Source organism: Myotis myotis, unplaced genomic scaffold (assembly GCF_014108235.1).
Source record: "Myotis myotis isolate mMyoMyo1 unplaced genomic scaffold, mMyoMyo1.p scaffold_m19_p_33, whole genome shotgun sequence".
NCBI classification, from domain to species: Eukaryota; Metazoa; Chordata; class Mammalia; order Chiroptera; family Vespertilionidae; genus Myotis; species Myotis myotis.
In genome coordinates, this window is record NW_023416339.1 from 1,929,032 (window position 1) to 1,945,067 (window position 16,036).

The following is a 16,036-nucleotide window of genomic DNA, read 5'->3' on the forward strand; positions in this document are numbered from 1 at the left end:
GTGGACCGCTGGTTGGGTAAAAGCCCAAACGCCGGGCCTCTTCCCTCTATGTCTGTCCATCACAGCCACCTTGGCCACTGATTGGTAGGCACGGTACGGCTCCCGCGGTTATCGACGTATTCCCGCCTTCCTGCAAGGACGCACCAGTCAGAGGTCCCGTTTGTGCCTCACACCGAGATGACTTTGACTCGATAGGCGAAGGCCCCTGTCCGTCTCGATGGCGTCACGCCCCTCCGCGGCTGGTGGGTTTCTATGGAGACCGGGGGCGGTTTAGGCCCATGGGCGGGGCGATAAGAGCCTGTGGTCCACTAGGGCCTGAATCCCCAGCCCAGAGATGTCAGCGGGGAAAATCTGGCGAGCACCCAGGGTCAAAACCACAATGACATTCAATTAAAGCATCTTTTAGATGAGGGCCCAGCCTGGTGTGATAATGATGATAGTGATGATAGCATCAATCGCTTATATAGCCCTTTACATGTGCCAGGCACTGTTCTGAGCTCACAACAATTCTATGTACATCTTACACATGATACTAATAATAGTTGCATGTCTGCTGAGTATCATCTGCGTGTGTGTTCATTTAATCTTTGCAACAGTTTTGGTCCTCTTATATCTTCATTTTACACATGATGAAACCAAGACTTACAGTGTAGTGCCCCTGACTATCTGGCATATGTATATTTCAGATGCAAGCTAGCTGTTCTGACTATAATCACAGTGGAAGTGAATGGATCTCACTCTCCTTATTCTTCCAGCTTAGCTTTCATTTATTCAACAAATATTTATTGAGTACCTACTATGTTCTAAACGCAGTGCATACAACAGTGAACAAGACAGATGATAAACAGGGAAATAAATTTCTTATTTCAGGTAGGAAGAACGCTACTTATGGCAGTCAGAGAGGGGTTCTGTGAAGGTGAGGACAAGGAATATTCCAACAATGACAATGGTTTCAGGGGAGTGAGGGTGGTATAACTGAGAGACTGCAACAAGGCCAGTTGGGCCAGAGCAGGAATGAGCAAGGAAAACAGAGAAGGACCAGGAAGCAGGTAAAAATTGTATGGGCACCCAGCTGGTGTGGCTCAGTGGTTGAGTGTTGACCCATAAACCAAGAGGTCACTGGTTCAATTCCCAGTCAGGGCACATGCCTGGGTTGAGAGCTCAATCCCCAGTGGGGGACGTGCAAGAGGCAGCTGATCAATAATGTTTCTCTCTCTCATTAGTGTTTCTATCTTTCCTTCCTCTCTCTTAAAATCAATTAAAACATTTTTTTAAAGAAGAGTGCATGGGGCTTATAGAAAAGCAAGGCACTTGGATTTTACTCAAATATAAAGGGAAGCCTCTGGAAAGTTTTAGTAGAAGATGATGGAATCTGATTCGAGTTTTAAAAGATCATTGTGATCCAAAGAATTAAATACCCAGGAGTCCATATGGTATAAATCTGTATACAGTAGGTCCTCAGGTTATGTCGGAGATCCGTTCCTACAATGCGACGTAACGCAATTTTCGCCGTAAGTAGGAACCCACCTACAAAAGCACCTACGTCACTCACATGGAGCACATACACAGCAGTAGTGAAGTGAAACAGTAAAAAGAATGTAAAAGAAAGATAACAATTCCTGACCTTTACTTGTGGTAAATAAATAATAAAAAACATAAAGCACATATGTACATACGTTGAAATGACGGAACTTTTTTTAAAATAAATAAATGGGAGATGGCAACATAACCACGAAACAACGTATGTCGAGTCCAATGTAACCCGAGGACTGCCTGTATATAAAAGGCTAATATGCAAAGTGTCCCCTCGGGAGTTCAACTGGGAGACTGGGAGTTTGATTGCTCGCTATGATGTGCACTGACCACCAGGGAGCAGTGCGGAACGAAGAAAGGCCCCAGGTGGCAGTCGGAAGGCCCTGATTGGCCCTTATCACCGGCCAGGCCTAAGGACCCTACTGTACACATATTTCATTTACCAGGTCTCTAGTGATTGAATAATTAAATGAAGGGAAAGGGACCACCCTTTCTTGGACAGGCCACTGTGTTCTGTTCCAGTCTGGTTTCTTTCTTTTTTTCTTTTAATGTATTTTTATTGATTTCAGAGAGAGAGAGGGAGAGAGAGAAACATCAATGAAGAGAGAATCATGGATCAGCCACCTCCTGCATGACCCCCAGTGGGGATTGAGCCAGCAACGTTGGCATGTGTCCTTGACCGGAATCAAATCCGGGACCCTTCAGTCTGCAGGCCGAGGCTCTAACCACTGAGCAAAACCAGCCAGGGCATCCAGCTATTTTCTTGGGGTTGGGGGTGCAGTGGATGGAGAAAAGGCTGACAATTTTCACTATCACAATTATGCTGATGGTTTTGTGGGTACATACATGTGGAGTTTTGGAATGATGAGTTTTGATTCATTTAGATATCAAATATTTTACTATTTAATAAATATTAAATATTTTCATTTTATTGTATGTCCCGTATACCTCAATCAAGTTTTTTTAATTCAACAGATACACACGGATATATGATGGCAAGCCCCACTGTGCACCCAGCCCCAGCCACCCAGTTCTTCCCCCAGAGACACCCAATATCTTTTTTAACTTATAAAAATGATCAAAATTGTTAGCCTCACTCTGTAACTTTTTTTTCCCCTCATAAGATGAACTCTACTCAGATCAACCAATGTTGTGGTTTGAATGGCAACCCACAAAAAGAGATGCTGATGTCCTAACCCCCAACACATGTAAATATGACCTTATTTGGGGGGGAAGATGTAATTAAGTTAAAGATCTTGCGATGAGATTTTTCTGGATTAACCACTTAGGCCCTATATCCAATGACCAATGTCTTTATAAGAGACAGAAGAGGAAACACACACACGAAAAGGCCTCATGAAAATTGAGGCAGAGTTTGGAGTAACAGCCACAAGCCCAGGAACATCACTAATTGCCAGCAGCCACCAGAAACGGGAAGAGAGGCAAGAATGCGCCTCCAGAAAGAACCAACTCTGCCAACACCTTGACTTTGGACTTCTAGCCTTCACAAATAAAACACACCTTAAACTTCTGAAATGAATACGTGTCTGCTGATTTAAGGCACCCAACCCAGTCTGTGGTCATTTATTACGACAGCCTGAGGAAACTAACACAATATGTGTAAACCAAATCCCTTGTACAGCCTAGATCTGGTTCTTTATTATTTTCATAGGACACATTCTATTCCCCTCTTATGAGACTTTTTTTTTTTTTCATTTGCTTACTGAACACATGTTCATTGATCACGAAGTGAAATTGTGAGCCCTAGGATACAGGGCAAGAGAGAATTTTCACTCTAATAAATGAGGCTGGAGGAACATCCTTGTAAATATCTGTTGGAGGCTATGTAAAAGTTTTTCCAGAAAGACTAGATTGCTGGTCCTTGGGTGTCACAGAGAGTAATACTCCAAATATTCCACTTGCTCCTCCCAAACCCCATCCCTTCACGTCTCTATCCCTGTGGTCAGGCAGGACCATGTGTCTGTGACCTGGCCAATGAAACCGCGGCGGAAGGGTTGTGTGGTACTTCCAGCTGGAAACACTGAAGCTGACGTGGGAGTCTCCTCTGCCTCTTCCACTGCACCAGCAGCTGCGGAGGCTGCTCCAGCCTCTGTCCAACCGGTGCCTGTGTGGCTCGGAAACCCTGCCGACCTGTGGTGATTGTATCATATGGACGACCAACTCTAATGTCCGGCACTGACCTTTGGGGTCTTTTGTTAGGCAGAATCATCTCGCCTGCCTAATACACATGTGAAACAGAACCAATGAGATATATACAGATGGTCCCTGACTTATGATAGTTCAGCATATGATTTTTCAACTTCATGATGGCGCAAAAGCAGCATGCATTCAGTAGACACTGGACTTCAGATTTTGAATTTTGATCTTTTCCCGGTCTGGTGGTATACGGTGCAATACTCTGTTGTGATGTTTAATGGCAGTGAGATGGTTTTGCCCTACTATAGGCTAATGTCAGTGTTCTGAGCACATGTACGGTAGGCCAGGGTAAGCTATGATGCTTGGCAGGTAAGGTGTATTAAATGCATTTTCGACCTATAATATTTTCAGCTTATGATGAGCTTATTACAACATAATATGTCCCAGGATCTGCTGTCTGCAAGCTGGAAACCCAGGAAAGCTGGTGGTGTAATTCTACTTTGAGCCTGAAGGCCTGAGAACCAGGGGAACCAATGGTATAAATCCCAGTCTGATGGCAGGAGAAGACCATGTCCCAGCTCAGCAGGCAGGCAGGAAGGAAAAGGGAGTGAATTTCTCCTTCCTCCACTTTTTGTTCTATTCAGGCCCTCAATGGATTGGATGATGCCCATCCACATTGTGAGGGACAGCCTACTGAGTCTACTGATTCAAATGCTAATCTCATCCAGACATACCCAAAAATAATGTGTAATCTAGGTACCCTGTGACCCAATATCCTATATAATCAAAGGGTAATATGCAAATCCACCGAACGGAGGACCAACTGGTCGCTATGGTGAGCACTGACCATCAGGGGACAGACACTCAATGTAGGAATTGCGCCCTGGTGGCCAGTGTGCTCCCACAGGGGGAGCGCCACTCAGCCAGAAGCCAGGCTCAAGGCTGGCGAGCGCAGCAGTGGTGGCAGGAGCCTCTCCCGCCTTGGCAGCAGCACTAAGGATGTCCAACTGCCGGCTTAGTCCTGGTCCCACAGGGAGCGGGCCTAAGCCATCAGTCAGACATCCCCCGATGGCTCCTGGACTGTGAAAGAGCACAGGCTGGGCTGAGTGACACCTCCCCCCCCACCGACTGCACAAATATTGTGCACCGGGCCTCTAGTAATTTTATAATATAACTAGAGGCTCGATGCATGAAATTCGTGCAAGGGTAGGCCTTCCTTCCCCTGGCTGCTGGCTTCTCAGCCCTGGCTGCCAGCTTTGCAGCTCCGGCTTTCACAGCCCTGGCTTTTGCAGCCCTGGCCCCTCTCCCTGCCCACACCCGCCTTGGCCTGGCATTCCCCGTGTCTGCTGCCACACACTCCTGGTTCCCCGGTTCCACGGAGCCCCCTGATTGATCGTCTGCCAGCCAGTGGCCTGGGCCTCCCTCTGCGGGGCAATCGTGGGGCAATGGCGGGGCCCCCAACCAACCGTATCACACCCACCTTTGCTGGCCTGGCACCAGTGCGTGTCACAGCATGGTCGTCCGGACGGTCGTTCTGCTGTTCGGTCATTCAGTCAATTTGCATATTACGCTTTTATTATTATAGATTTTATATTTGACATATACAATTAACCATCCCAAGTACATGACAGGTACATTTTCAGTTTTACCAGATACTTTTCAGGTTCCTCGTCTCTTTCTGGCGCTCCATCTCCATGGCCCTCGCCTGATCTTTTCCACCCTCCCCTTGAGCATCAGCATTCCTCAAGGGTCTCCCTTTTCATTCTATCTTTCTCCTTGACTAATGTCATCCATGCTGTGGCTTCAACTCTCAACTCTGTGGCTATCCCCTGTATCCATTCGGATTAGATTCAGTTTTTTGTTTTGTTTTTTTTAAAAAAAAAAAAAAAAAAGAGGAAAAAAAGAGAAACAGTGGCTTAAACAAGAGAGATGTCCAATCGGATTCCTCTCATGCTCAAGATGACTGGAGCGAGCTGAGAGGCCTAACGTTCGGTGTGCATTGAGCCTCACAGGGCTCCAAAGCCCTCACCACGAGTTTCCCTACTTTTGTCAGACATTCCCCTCAACCAGGAGGAAAGTCTTTCAGTGATTTTATGGATTGGGTCCAGATCCTATAAGGCTTATCGGCTGGATGAAGGCTGATTAAGAGGTTGGGTCTTACCCCGTGTCTTAAGGTTGGATGCCATCAGAGGATAAGCAGGGGTGTGCCAAAGGTCAGCCTTAAGGTCATTAACTGGTTCCGAATTGACCTCTCCTTTTCTATTCTAATTGGAAGACTACACTTCCCATCAGCCTCTTGCTCCCTCCTACATCAACACTCCACACACACTCACACACACACACACACACACACACACACACACACCCCGCACTGCAACCAAAATGAGATCAGGTTGCTGCAATAGCTACCCCTGGTTCTACAGTCCTTCCTACTCTTAGATCAGTGCCTCAGGTGAAGCGAGACACATTTACACCCCCTTCCCATGCAAATCTTCCCACACATAGACAATTCTGCATGCATTTCATAACGGTGTACTAAATGCTGATTGTTCCAGGATCAATATTTAGTTGGCCACACTACATCTCTTTCCCAACAGAACTCTCTGCTTAGTTGGGCAAGGCAGGACTGGGCAGGACACAATTGGGCTGGACCAGGTTGAGTAAAAGAAGAGGAGTTTGTTACAGGGAGATAAGCCCAGTAGGTCATTTATAAGATTAACTAGAGGCCTGGTGCACAAGATTCGTGCACTGGGCAGGGGCAGGGGGCCCCTCAGCCCGGCCTGTGCCCTCTCTCAGCCCCGGACTCTCACAGTTGGGGACCCCTTGCTCCTTACCACTGCTGCTGCACTCTCCCGCTGTGAGCCTGGCTTCTGGCTGAGGGGTACTCCCCCTGTGGGAGTGCTCTGACCACCTGGAGGCAGCTCCTGCATTGAGCATCTGCCCCCTGGTGGTCAGTGAGTGTCATTGCAACTGGTCATCCGGCCATTTGGTCAATTGCATATTAGACTTTATTATTTAGGACTAGAGGCCTGGTGCATGAAATTCATGCATGGGTCCCCTCAGCCCAGCCTGCATCCTCTCCAATCTGGTACCCGTCAGGGGATGTCCGACTGTCGGTTTAGGCCCGATTGGACATCCCTCTCACAATCCTGGACCACTGGCTTCTAATCACTCACCTACCTGTCTGCCTGGTCACCCCTTACTGCCCACCCTGCCGGCCTGGTTGCCCCCAACTGCACTCCCTCTGCCAGCCTGGTTGTCCCTAACTTCCCCCCACCCCACTGGCCTTGTTGCCTCTTCCTGCCCCCCCCCCAGCCTGGTCACCCCCAACTGCCCCCTTCTGACAGCCTGGTCACACCTAACTGCTCCCCCCCACCAGCCTGGTTGCCCCCCCAACTCCACCCGCCCCCGCCAGCCTGGTTGTCCCTAACTGCCCTCCCCACCAGCCTGGTCACCTCTTACTGCCCCCCCCCTGCTGGCCTGGTCACCCCAAACTACCCCTCCTGCTGGCCTGGTCACCCTTCACGGCCGCCCCCCCCCCCCCACCAGCCTGGTTGCCCCATGCAGCCTGCTTGTTCAGTTGTTTGGTCACCCCTCACTAAACCCCCTGCTGGCCTGGTCCTAGGCAGCCATCTTGTGAGTGTGTGAGGGTTAATTTGCATATTACCTCTTTATTATATAGGATGGTAAGGTTCCTAGCCAATCAGCACATTCTATCCTTCTGGCTACAGGGACTGGTTCCAGATGGACAGGTGACCAAAGCGAGGCCTTTGAGATTCAAGCTTGGCGCTCTCATCTGAACTAAAGCTGGATCCTACAGAGTGGCCTGCTGGTGAGCAGAGAGGTAGAGAGAGAATCCATAGGAAGATATCATTTGGGCCCCTGGATTCAACTATACCCAAAGAACCCCTCCCCCAGTATTTTGTTCACGAGTCAATAAATGTTATGTTTGCATTAGTTAGTTTGGTTTGGGTTCTCCATACTTTGCAAATGAAGGAGGCCTGCCAGAAACTCCAACAGCTTGGCTGGCATTGCTGCTTCCCTGGGGCCAGGGTCCGGGCCGTGGAGCTCAGTAGCTCACTGGGACTGGCTATATTATTCTGCTACACAGTGTTCCAACTAGTGGCCATCAGCCCCACATGGAGAACTTGGAGTGAGGTTTGTTGTTGTCTCTGGCCAAGGCTAAGACCTGTCTCCTGCCCCAGCCTGAGGGCCCCACACACAAGGCTACACAGTCCTCGGAAATGTGGGCAAATGACTACCTCTTTGGGCTTAAGTTTCCTTCTTTGTGGAAGGGAGATTAATATACAGAGACCCCCTCTTTCCACCATTCTCCCATATCTTTATTGTTAAACCAGAGGTGGGAGGAGAGAGGAGAGAGAGAGAGAGAGGGAGGGAGAGAGAGAGAGAGAGAGAGAGAAACATCCATGTGAGAGAGACACACTCGCCGACCAGTTGCCTCCTGCACATGCCCTTATGGGGGGGGGGGGGGGCGGGGGGAGCAAACCTGAAACCCAGGTACGTGCCCTTGACAGGGAATTGAACCTGAGACCTATTGGTGCTTGGGCTGATGCTCCAACCACTGAGCAACACTAGCCAGGGTTCTCCTACATCTTGCTCCCTTCTTACCACCCACCTGATGCACTTCACTGCCAACTCCCCATGGCTGGACCCCATAGCCTCCTATAGCAGGTGCTATCTGGGGGCTTTCATGCCCTCAGGCCTCACCATCAGGCACCTGTACCTCTTTAGGACTAGAGCCTGCTCTACCCAAAGTGCAGCAGAATTCAGGCCCCTCGGGGGCAGCCCTCCATCAGTGATAGATGGAGGGAAGTATAGGATCAATATCCCAGTTCCATTGCCCCTCAGGTGGGTGACTCTGAGGTGTGGGTCCTACACAAGCTCTTAGTGTTCCCCAGTGGGAGTGAGCCCCCAGTTGTCTATGGCAGGAATGTGTTGATAACAATAGCAACCAATCACCCCAGTCTGCCCAGGACTAAAGGTTTTCTGGGTAACAGGACTTTGAGTGCTAAGACTGGCAAGATCCAGGCAAGTTGATAACCCCAGTGATAACTTATTGATTATTGACTGCTCCCTTCCTTCCTTACCTCCCCGCTTCCCTACAGCTTCCTTCTCTGAGACAAACACACACACAATCCTTGTCTCAAGCTCTGCTTCCAAGATCCCTACCTCCTTCGTGCCCTTCGTGCAGCCATGGCCTCAGCCGCTGAGGGCTTGGGAGGGTCAGATGTGGTCTTAGAACATCTGTCTGTTACTGGTTTTGCCTGTGACAACCCTTTGAGGCAGGGTCTGCTGTCGTCCCATTTTAGGTGTGGGAAAGCTGGGGTTGGGGCAGGAAAATAACTTGTCTGAAGTCACCCCATTGGTAAGTGGCATGTCTCAGAGACCAGACTATTTGCGGCAAAATGGCACCAGAATGTTACCAGCAATTGGACCTCAGTTCAGTCACCTCAGTAGTTGAGTTCTGGTTAAGAAAGCATTCAGAGCCAAGACTCAAATACAAGCAGAAGTTTATTTAGAAAGTGACAGAGGTAGAAGAAGTGAGCCAGCTGGGCTACATGGGCTCAGGAAACAAGTGACAGAGGTTAAAGAAGGGCCCTAGGAACTTAGGAGAAAGCAAGCAAGGATGCATGTGCCTGGGGTAAGGAGCGGGGAGGTGCAGGTGTGTTCCAGAGAAAGGGTGTGGTGCTGGGGGGGAGGGAGTAGGGAAGGCACAGGCGGCGCGATGGAGAGTGTGGGATAGAGAGGTGAGCTGCCCCCTCTGCCTGGGGCTTTTCTCCCCTCTCTAAAGGCAGGGATCTTAGGGGAGGTCCCAGGGGAGGATCTCAATGAGAATATTCATCAGCTTTTCCAGGTGTGTCCTTTCAGGGTCTGGTCTCTATTGGTCGGTGCCTGGGGAGGGAGTCATTACTCATGGCAGCTGGTCCTAATGTCAGCCATGGTGTCACCCCACCTGGCCTTGCTGCTTTTCAGGGCCTGGGGCTGAGACACAACTGAGATCCAGATGTTATCCCTGGGGGTTAATGCTTATGGGGGCCGTTCTGCAAGGGCCCACATGGGAGCAGCATGAGGCCATTCTTTGATCCCTTGCTCCTCCTCCAAGGGGGTCTACCACGTGACTGGCAACGTGGAGGAGGAGGAAAGGTCAAGGGAAGGTCCCAGTCCCATGACCAGCAATATGAAAGGTCGGGGGGGTCTAAACCGCGACGCCAGGGGAGGCAAGCTTATCCTGGGGGAGGTCCTGTTGTCCCAGTTCTGCCCGTTGCCAGGCTCCTGGAGGTGTCCTGCTCTGGTGACCTTCTGCACCTGGCCCAGCGTCCTTGCTCTGCTCCTGTCTGTCTGTCCAGTAAGTGGCATGTGCCTCCTCACCCGGTGACACACACTGCTGCTCTGGCATTAAGGGCATGGGGTGTGCGGGGACTGTCTTCCCACTTCATAGGCATGCTCTCCCTTAAGCCTCACGCCCATCCTGGAGGTGAGACCACCTTCCCTCCACGCTGCAGAGTGGGAGCCCGAGCCCAGGTTCAAGCCCGGGCAGGCAGGCTGGCACCGAGTGCGCATCCTTAACCGCCAGGCTGGTGCCTCCACACGTGTAATTTCCTCCAGGCAGCGGCGGCGGTGGCCATTTGGGTGAGGAGGGGAGTGACTGCCAGTGAGGCCAGCTGGTGGGGGAGGAGCCCGAGAGCAGGCCTGGCTGAGAGCCTCCAGGTTGGTGTTGGGGCTTAGCAGGCTGAGCCCAGGCCTGCCCTGACCCCTCCCCGCCAGCCTCAGGTCCTTGGGGACCCTCCTGCGGCCTGAAGCATCCCCCACTCCTCTGCCTCCACCCCTGCTCCTGTGGTTGGCCCAAATACCAGACAGGGTGAATCTTAGCTTTCCCCCAAACATTCCTTGCTCCCGTAGCCCGGCCCAAGCTGGCGGAGGTTACGCAAGCAGAGCTGGGGGTGGGGGTGGGGAGCCAAGGGGACAGGCTGGCTTTTTCTCACCACCCCATCCATCAGCCCACCCACCCTCCCCAAAGCAGGCAAGGGGGTAGGCCAGTACTCTTAAGCCCCGGGGGAACAGCCTGCAGGGAGGGTGGCCTGTGCCAGGAGATGGGGGGCGGTGGCGGCCACAGCAGAGGCTCCAGGAGGTGACCGCCTGGTTTCCATTAGGAAGCCCTGGTCTGGTCGGCAGTTCGGGCAAGACAGCTGAACTGGGGCTGGCTATGGTGAGGTGGGGTGGGGGAAGGTATGAGGGTGAGGCTGGCCTGCCCTGCACCCCCTCTGGGATGCTCCTGTCACCATGGCGACAGGGTGCCCAACCTGGCTACACCCTGACCTGTCCCTCCACTCCCAGCAGCTGAGCCTGCTGCTGCTGCTCCTGCTGCTGCTGGGCCCCCCAACTACCCCCGGCATGGAGGACCCTGCTTTCCCCCACATGGGGGAGAGCTCGCAGCCCCTGCCCCGGGCCTGCCCCCCGCGCTGCTCCTGCCCCCGGGCTGACACTGTGGACTGCGATGGCCTGGACCTGTGGCTGTTCCCCCACAACATCACCAGGGAGGCTCAGCACCTCTCCCTGCAGGTGAGGGGGGGACATTACAGGGTGGGGTGAAGTGGGATGAGCATGGGAAGTGCTGGAATTGAGTGACGGTGTGGGGTCCTTATGCAGGGGTGAGGCAGTGGGCATGTGGGTATTGGCACTGATGGAAGTTGGCCCTGGTGTTGGAGGTGGGGTACAGATATTGGATGTGGGAGGGGCTGAGAGACAGGGGGTCAAAATCTTGACAGTTTTGGGGTTGTCTGGGGTGAAGGTGATGGGTGTCAGGAGTCAACTATAGGGGTGGATGGGGTATTGGGGATTAAAGTCCTTTTGGCTAAGGGGTGATGAGGCATTTGGGATCAACTATGGGGGCAATGGGGTGTTGGGGCTCTCCTGCTTAGGCTGATGGGAAGCTGAGAATCAGGGCTGGGGGCTTTTGTTGAGGGCTCAGGGTCATCCAGGTCAGGGGTGTGAATGCCCCTCCCCAGAACAACCAGCTGCAGGAGCTCCCCTACAATGAGCTGTCCCGCCTCAGTGGTCTTCGCACCCTCAACCTGCACAACAATCTCATCTCCTCTGAGGGTGAGGGGGAACACAGGAGGCTGCCCTCCCTGGCTTGGCCCCAGCAGCCCTCTCCCTCCCCCATGCTGGGTCTGTGGGCAGCTCTGCGGCACTTCCCAGAACTGCCCTTTGCTGAGCAGGATGGAAACTCAGGGGATGGGGGTGGGGAGGGGGGGCTGTGGCTTTTGTGGACTGGGAGGGGGTGCCTGGAGGAGCCTCTGCCAGTCCCAGGCCAGGAGCCCTGGGGCAGCTGGGAGCACAGACTCCCCCTGCCCCCTGCCCCCTCCCAGGCCTGGGGTCCCCTCAATTCCCGCTCCGCTCCCAGGCCTGCCCGACGAGGCCTTTGAGTCCCTGAGCCAACTGCAGCATTTCTACGTGGCCCACAATAAGGTGAGCTCGCCACCCCACCCCACCCCACCCCAGCCAGCCACACAGCAGAGTGCAGAGAGGGAACAGCAGGGGCTGGAAGGTGCTACCAGGACCAGCACACTGTGCTCCCACAGCTCTCGGTGGCCCCCCAGTTTCTGCCTCGTTCCCTCCGAGTAGCGGATCTGGCTGCCAACCAAGTGACGGAGATCTTCCCACTCACCTTTGGGGAGAAGCCGGCGCTCAGGTAGCCCCTGGCCCATCTCGGGCCCTCCAGGCCTCAGGCATGCCTAGGCCACCCCTCCCCTGGGTCTGAGGGAGGTCATGAGCCTGCCGTGGGGGGTCTGGGGGAGACAGGACCCTGGATGCTCTGTCTGGAGAAACACACACACACACACACACACACACACACACACACACACACTCTCACGCACACTGAAGGCAGCCCTGAGCTGGGGTGCAGAGGGGAGTGGTGGGGAGCCTGGGGGTGGCCGCAGCCTGGCTCCCCTCAGGTCCGTGTACCTCCACAACAACCACCTGAGCAACGCCGGCCTGCCCCCCGATGCCTTCCACGGCTCTGAGGCTGTCACCACCCTTAGCCTCTCCAACAACCGGCTCAGCTACCTGCCGCCCAGCCTGCCACCCTCTCTGGAGCGGCTCCACCTGCAGGTGCCCCTCCTTCACTTTACCTCCTCCCCGCCCCGACCCCGACCCCCTTCACCTCTCTCCTGGAAGGCCCCTCTGCCCCCTTAATATTCCAGCTGTCAGCGATATCTTTCTGAGTCTCCACCACTGGCACAAGTGGGTCACAAGTGCTCTGAGCAGTCTTGCTAAAGTCAGCTCCTCCTCTATCACTCCCTTACTCAAGAGCCTTCTGTGGCTCTCCACTGCCCTCTACTCCAGACCCTGCATTTCATTCTCTCCTCCTTTCCCAGAACAACCTCATCTCCAAGGTACCCCGAGGAGCCCTGAGCCGCCAGACCCACCTCCGTGAGCTCTACCTCCAACATAACCAGCTGACAGACAGTGGCCTGGATGCCACCACCTTCAGGTGGGACTTGGGACAGGTGGGATGGGGTACAGCTTTGTGCTGGCAGTAGGGGCTGAGGATTCAGAGCCTGGGGCCGCCACCCTCTGTCCCCTCTCCTGTGTATTATTCCTACCCATGGCCTCATTGGTGAGCACTCACTGCGCCAGCTCAGCCCAGCACCGGGCAGCCACCCTCACTACCAACTACCTTGTGCTCCCATCTTGTTATCCAACAACACAGCTGCCACATGCAGATCTGGACCCAGAATTCCATCTTGGTCATCCCCACCTCTAACCCTCAGGCCAGAACCTGCCTTGATCACCCCAAGTTTACCTCCCACCCAGATCTCTCAACTCACCACCCCAAAGTTGGAATTTCCAGCTGACATCTCAGTACCACTCGTCAGCCCTTCTGCCTTCCACCCAAGATCACCGGGTCCACAAGGCTGGGTGCCCAGACCGATGCCAGTCCCCTCTCCCACCAGCAAACTGCACCACCTCGAGTACCTGGACCTGTCCCACAATCAGCTGGCCGCGGTGCCTGCCGGCCTGCCTCGCACCCTGACTGTGCTGCACCTGGGCCGGAACCGCATCCAGCAGGTGGAGGCAGTCCGGCTTCGGGGGGCACGGGGACTGCGCTACCTGCTGCTTCAGCACAACCAGCTGGGGGCAGCGGGGCTGCCGGCAGGGGCGCTGCGGCCTCTGCGGGGCCTGCACACGCTGCATGTCTATGGGAACAGGCTGGAGCGTGTGCCCCTGGCGCTGCCCCGCCGCCTGCGGTCCCTGGTGCTGCCCCACAACCGTGTGGCCGCGCTGGGTGCCCGAGACTTGGCAGCCACACCACGGCTGGCCGAGCTCAACCTGGCTTACAACCACCTGGTCAGTGCCCGCGTGCACCATCGGGCCTTCCGCCGGCTGCGTGCCCTACGCAGCCTCGACCTGGCCGGCAACCAGCTGACTCGGGTGCCCTCTGGTCTACCCACTGGCCTGCACACCCTGCGGCTGCAGCGCAACCAGTTGCGGGCCCTAGAGCCCGAGCCGCTGGCCGGCCTGGACCAGCTGCGAGAGCTCAGCCTGGCACATAACCGACTCCGAGTGGGTGACATTGAGCCCGGCACTTGGCATGAGCTGCAGGCCCTCCAGGTCAGAGGCTGGCTGGTTAGCCACACTGACTGTCCCCATGGCCCTTCCATCCCCTGCTTGCCCAGGTCCTCCTCCACAAGGCCCTTGGATGATACCACAAAAAGAGCCCCCCATGGGGGGCTAGCCCTGGGGTAGATAGCCCTGGGGTAGATAAGACAGATTCAGCTTCCAGGCCTTCGGCTGTGCTGTCCCTGCCTCATGGTCCTCTGAGACACCCCCTCCATCGCCTCAGTAAACACTGTGGCCTCTAGCTCCTCACCACTATTAATCCCAGAGTTTAAAGCATCTGTGGGTGTCAGGCACTGTTCTAGGGGGGTCACAGTGACACAGCTCCTGGGCCTGGCATAAATGCCCTGCCTCGGGAGAAAGCAATCAATAGCGAACATAAGTAAACGACAGTGTTAGAAGGGCATGAGAATGTGGATTAAGTGCCATCTCCGTGAATGGCTAATTGAATCAGTGTCTCCCACAGTAGGTGGGAACTTGTCTGTGCCCCTAGCATCTATAGCAGGGCCTGCCCCAGAAAGGACTCAGTTTACCTCTGCCAAGGGGATTTCAGCAGCCTCGAAAAGGGCCAGGAGAAGGGGCAGGACTGGGCTGGGCATGCAGGGGAGGAGGGCTTGGGAGGAGAGTGGTTTGGGGCTTAGCTGAGCAGATGACCCAGGGCCTAGAGCCATCACGGGGCGTCTCTGCCCACCTGCCCAGGTGCTGGACCTCAGCCACAACCAGCTGTCCTTCGTGCCTCCCGACCTGCCCGAGGCCCTAGAGGAGCTGCACCTGCAGAGCAACCGCATCAGCCACGTGGGCCCCGAAGCCTTCCTCAGCACACCCAGCCTACGTGCCCTCTTCCTCAGGTGCCCTCAGGGCAGCGGGCAGGTCCACATGGGCAGGGAGGGCCATGGTGGGCTGTGGGGACCTCAGTAGGCCCAGGCGGTCAGGGTGGTTATGGCCCCTTCCCTTGCACCTGCCCTCATGCTTGCCTCTTGGTTCAGGGCCAACAGGCTTCACATGACCAGCATTGCGCCTGAGGCCTTCATGGGCCTCCCACACCTGTGCGTGGTGGACACGACGGGTAACCCTGAGCAGGTCCTGATCCAGCTGCCATCCACGGCACCACGGCAGCCACGGGCAGGGTGCCCCTGACCTAAGGGGTTCTGCCGGGCTGTGGACTAAGGAGACAGTGCCCACCTGGGGCCTCAACCCATCTCTCCCAGGCCTCCGGCCTAAGCCCACCTGACCAGTGGTGGCTAGGAAGCTGGGGCACCTCACATGGAGGGAAGGACCGAGGTATGCAGCTCACACATCAGGTGACCCTGCTGGCCAGGTCCCGCACAGATGGAGACAGCAACAATAAAGCCTAATTCTTTCGAGCACTCACCACCAATCAGGTGCCCTTCACGTTGTGGGACAGGAAGGGCTCTCACCACCCCTATATCCAGTGGGGGAAACTGAGGCTGCAGGATGCTAAGTGGATCAGGCAATTTGGTCCAGGTCCCATGGCTAGTGAGTGGCAGGGCTGGATTCTGAGGCCCTGAGAACCACATGGGTCACCAAGCACCACCACGTATGGCCTGACCACACCTCTAAACCCAGATATACCCAAGGCCACTGGGTGTATCTGGGTTTATACGTGAAGATTAAATGCATGGTAGGGCAGGCGCCCTCAGGCAGCCACAGACCCCCTGACAGATGCATGGGCTTTCACATG

General features: G+C 54.5%; 1 protein-coding gene across 1 annotated transcript; it reads left to right on the forward strand.

Moving 5' to 3' along the window:
* Nucleotides 1-9,436: 9,436 nt before the first annotated feature.
* PODNL1 (podocan like 1) lies at nucleotides 9,437-15,704 on the forward strand. Its single transcript, XM_036302739.1, is given in 12 exon segments — nucleotides 9,437-9,445; nucleotides 9,815-9,896; nucleotides 10,924-10,963; nucleotides 10,965-11,271; nucleotides 11,718-11,811; nucleotides 12,116-12,180; nucleotides 12,294-12,403; nucleotides 12,669-12,825; nucleotides 13,092-13,207; nucleotides 13,671-14,328; nucleotides 15,034-15,182; nucleotides 15,321-15,704. Coding segments are annotated over 12 exon segments (1,938 nt in total). The 3' UTR covers nucleotides 15,472-15,704.
* The last annotated feature ends 332 nt before the right edge of the window (nucleotides 15,705-16,036 follow it).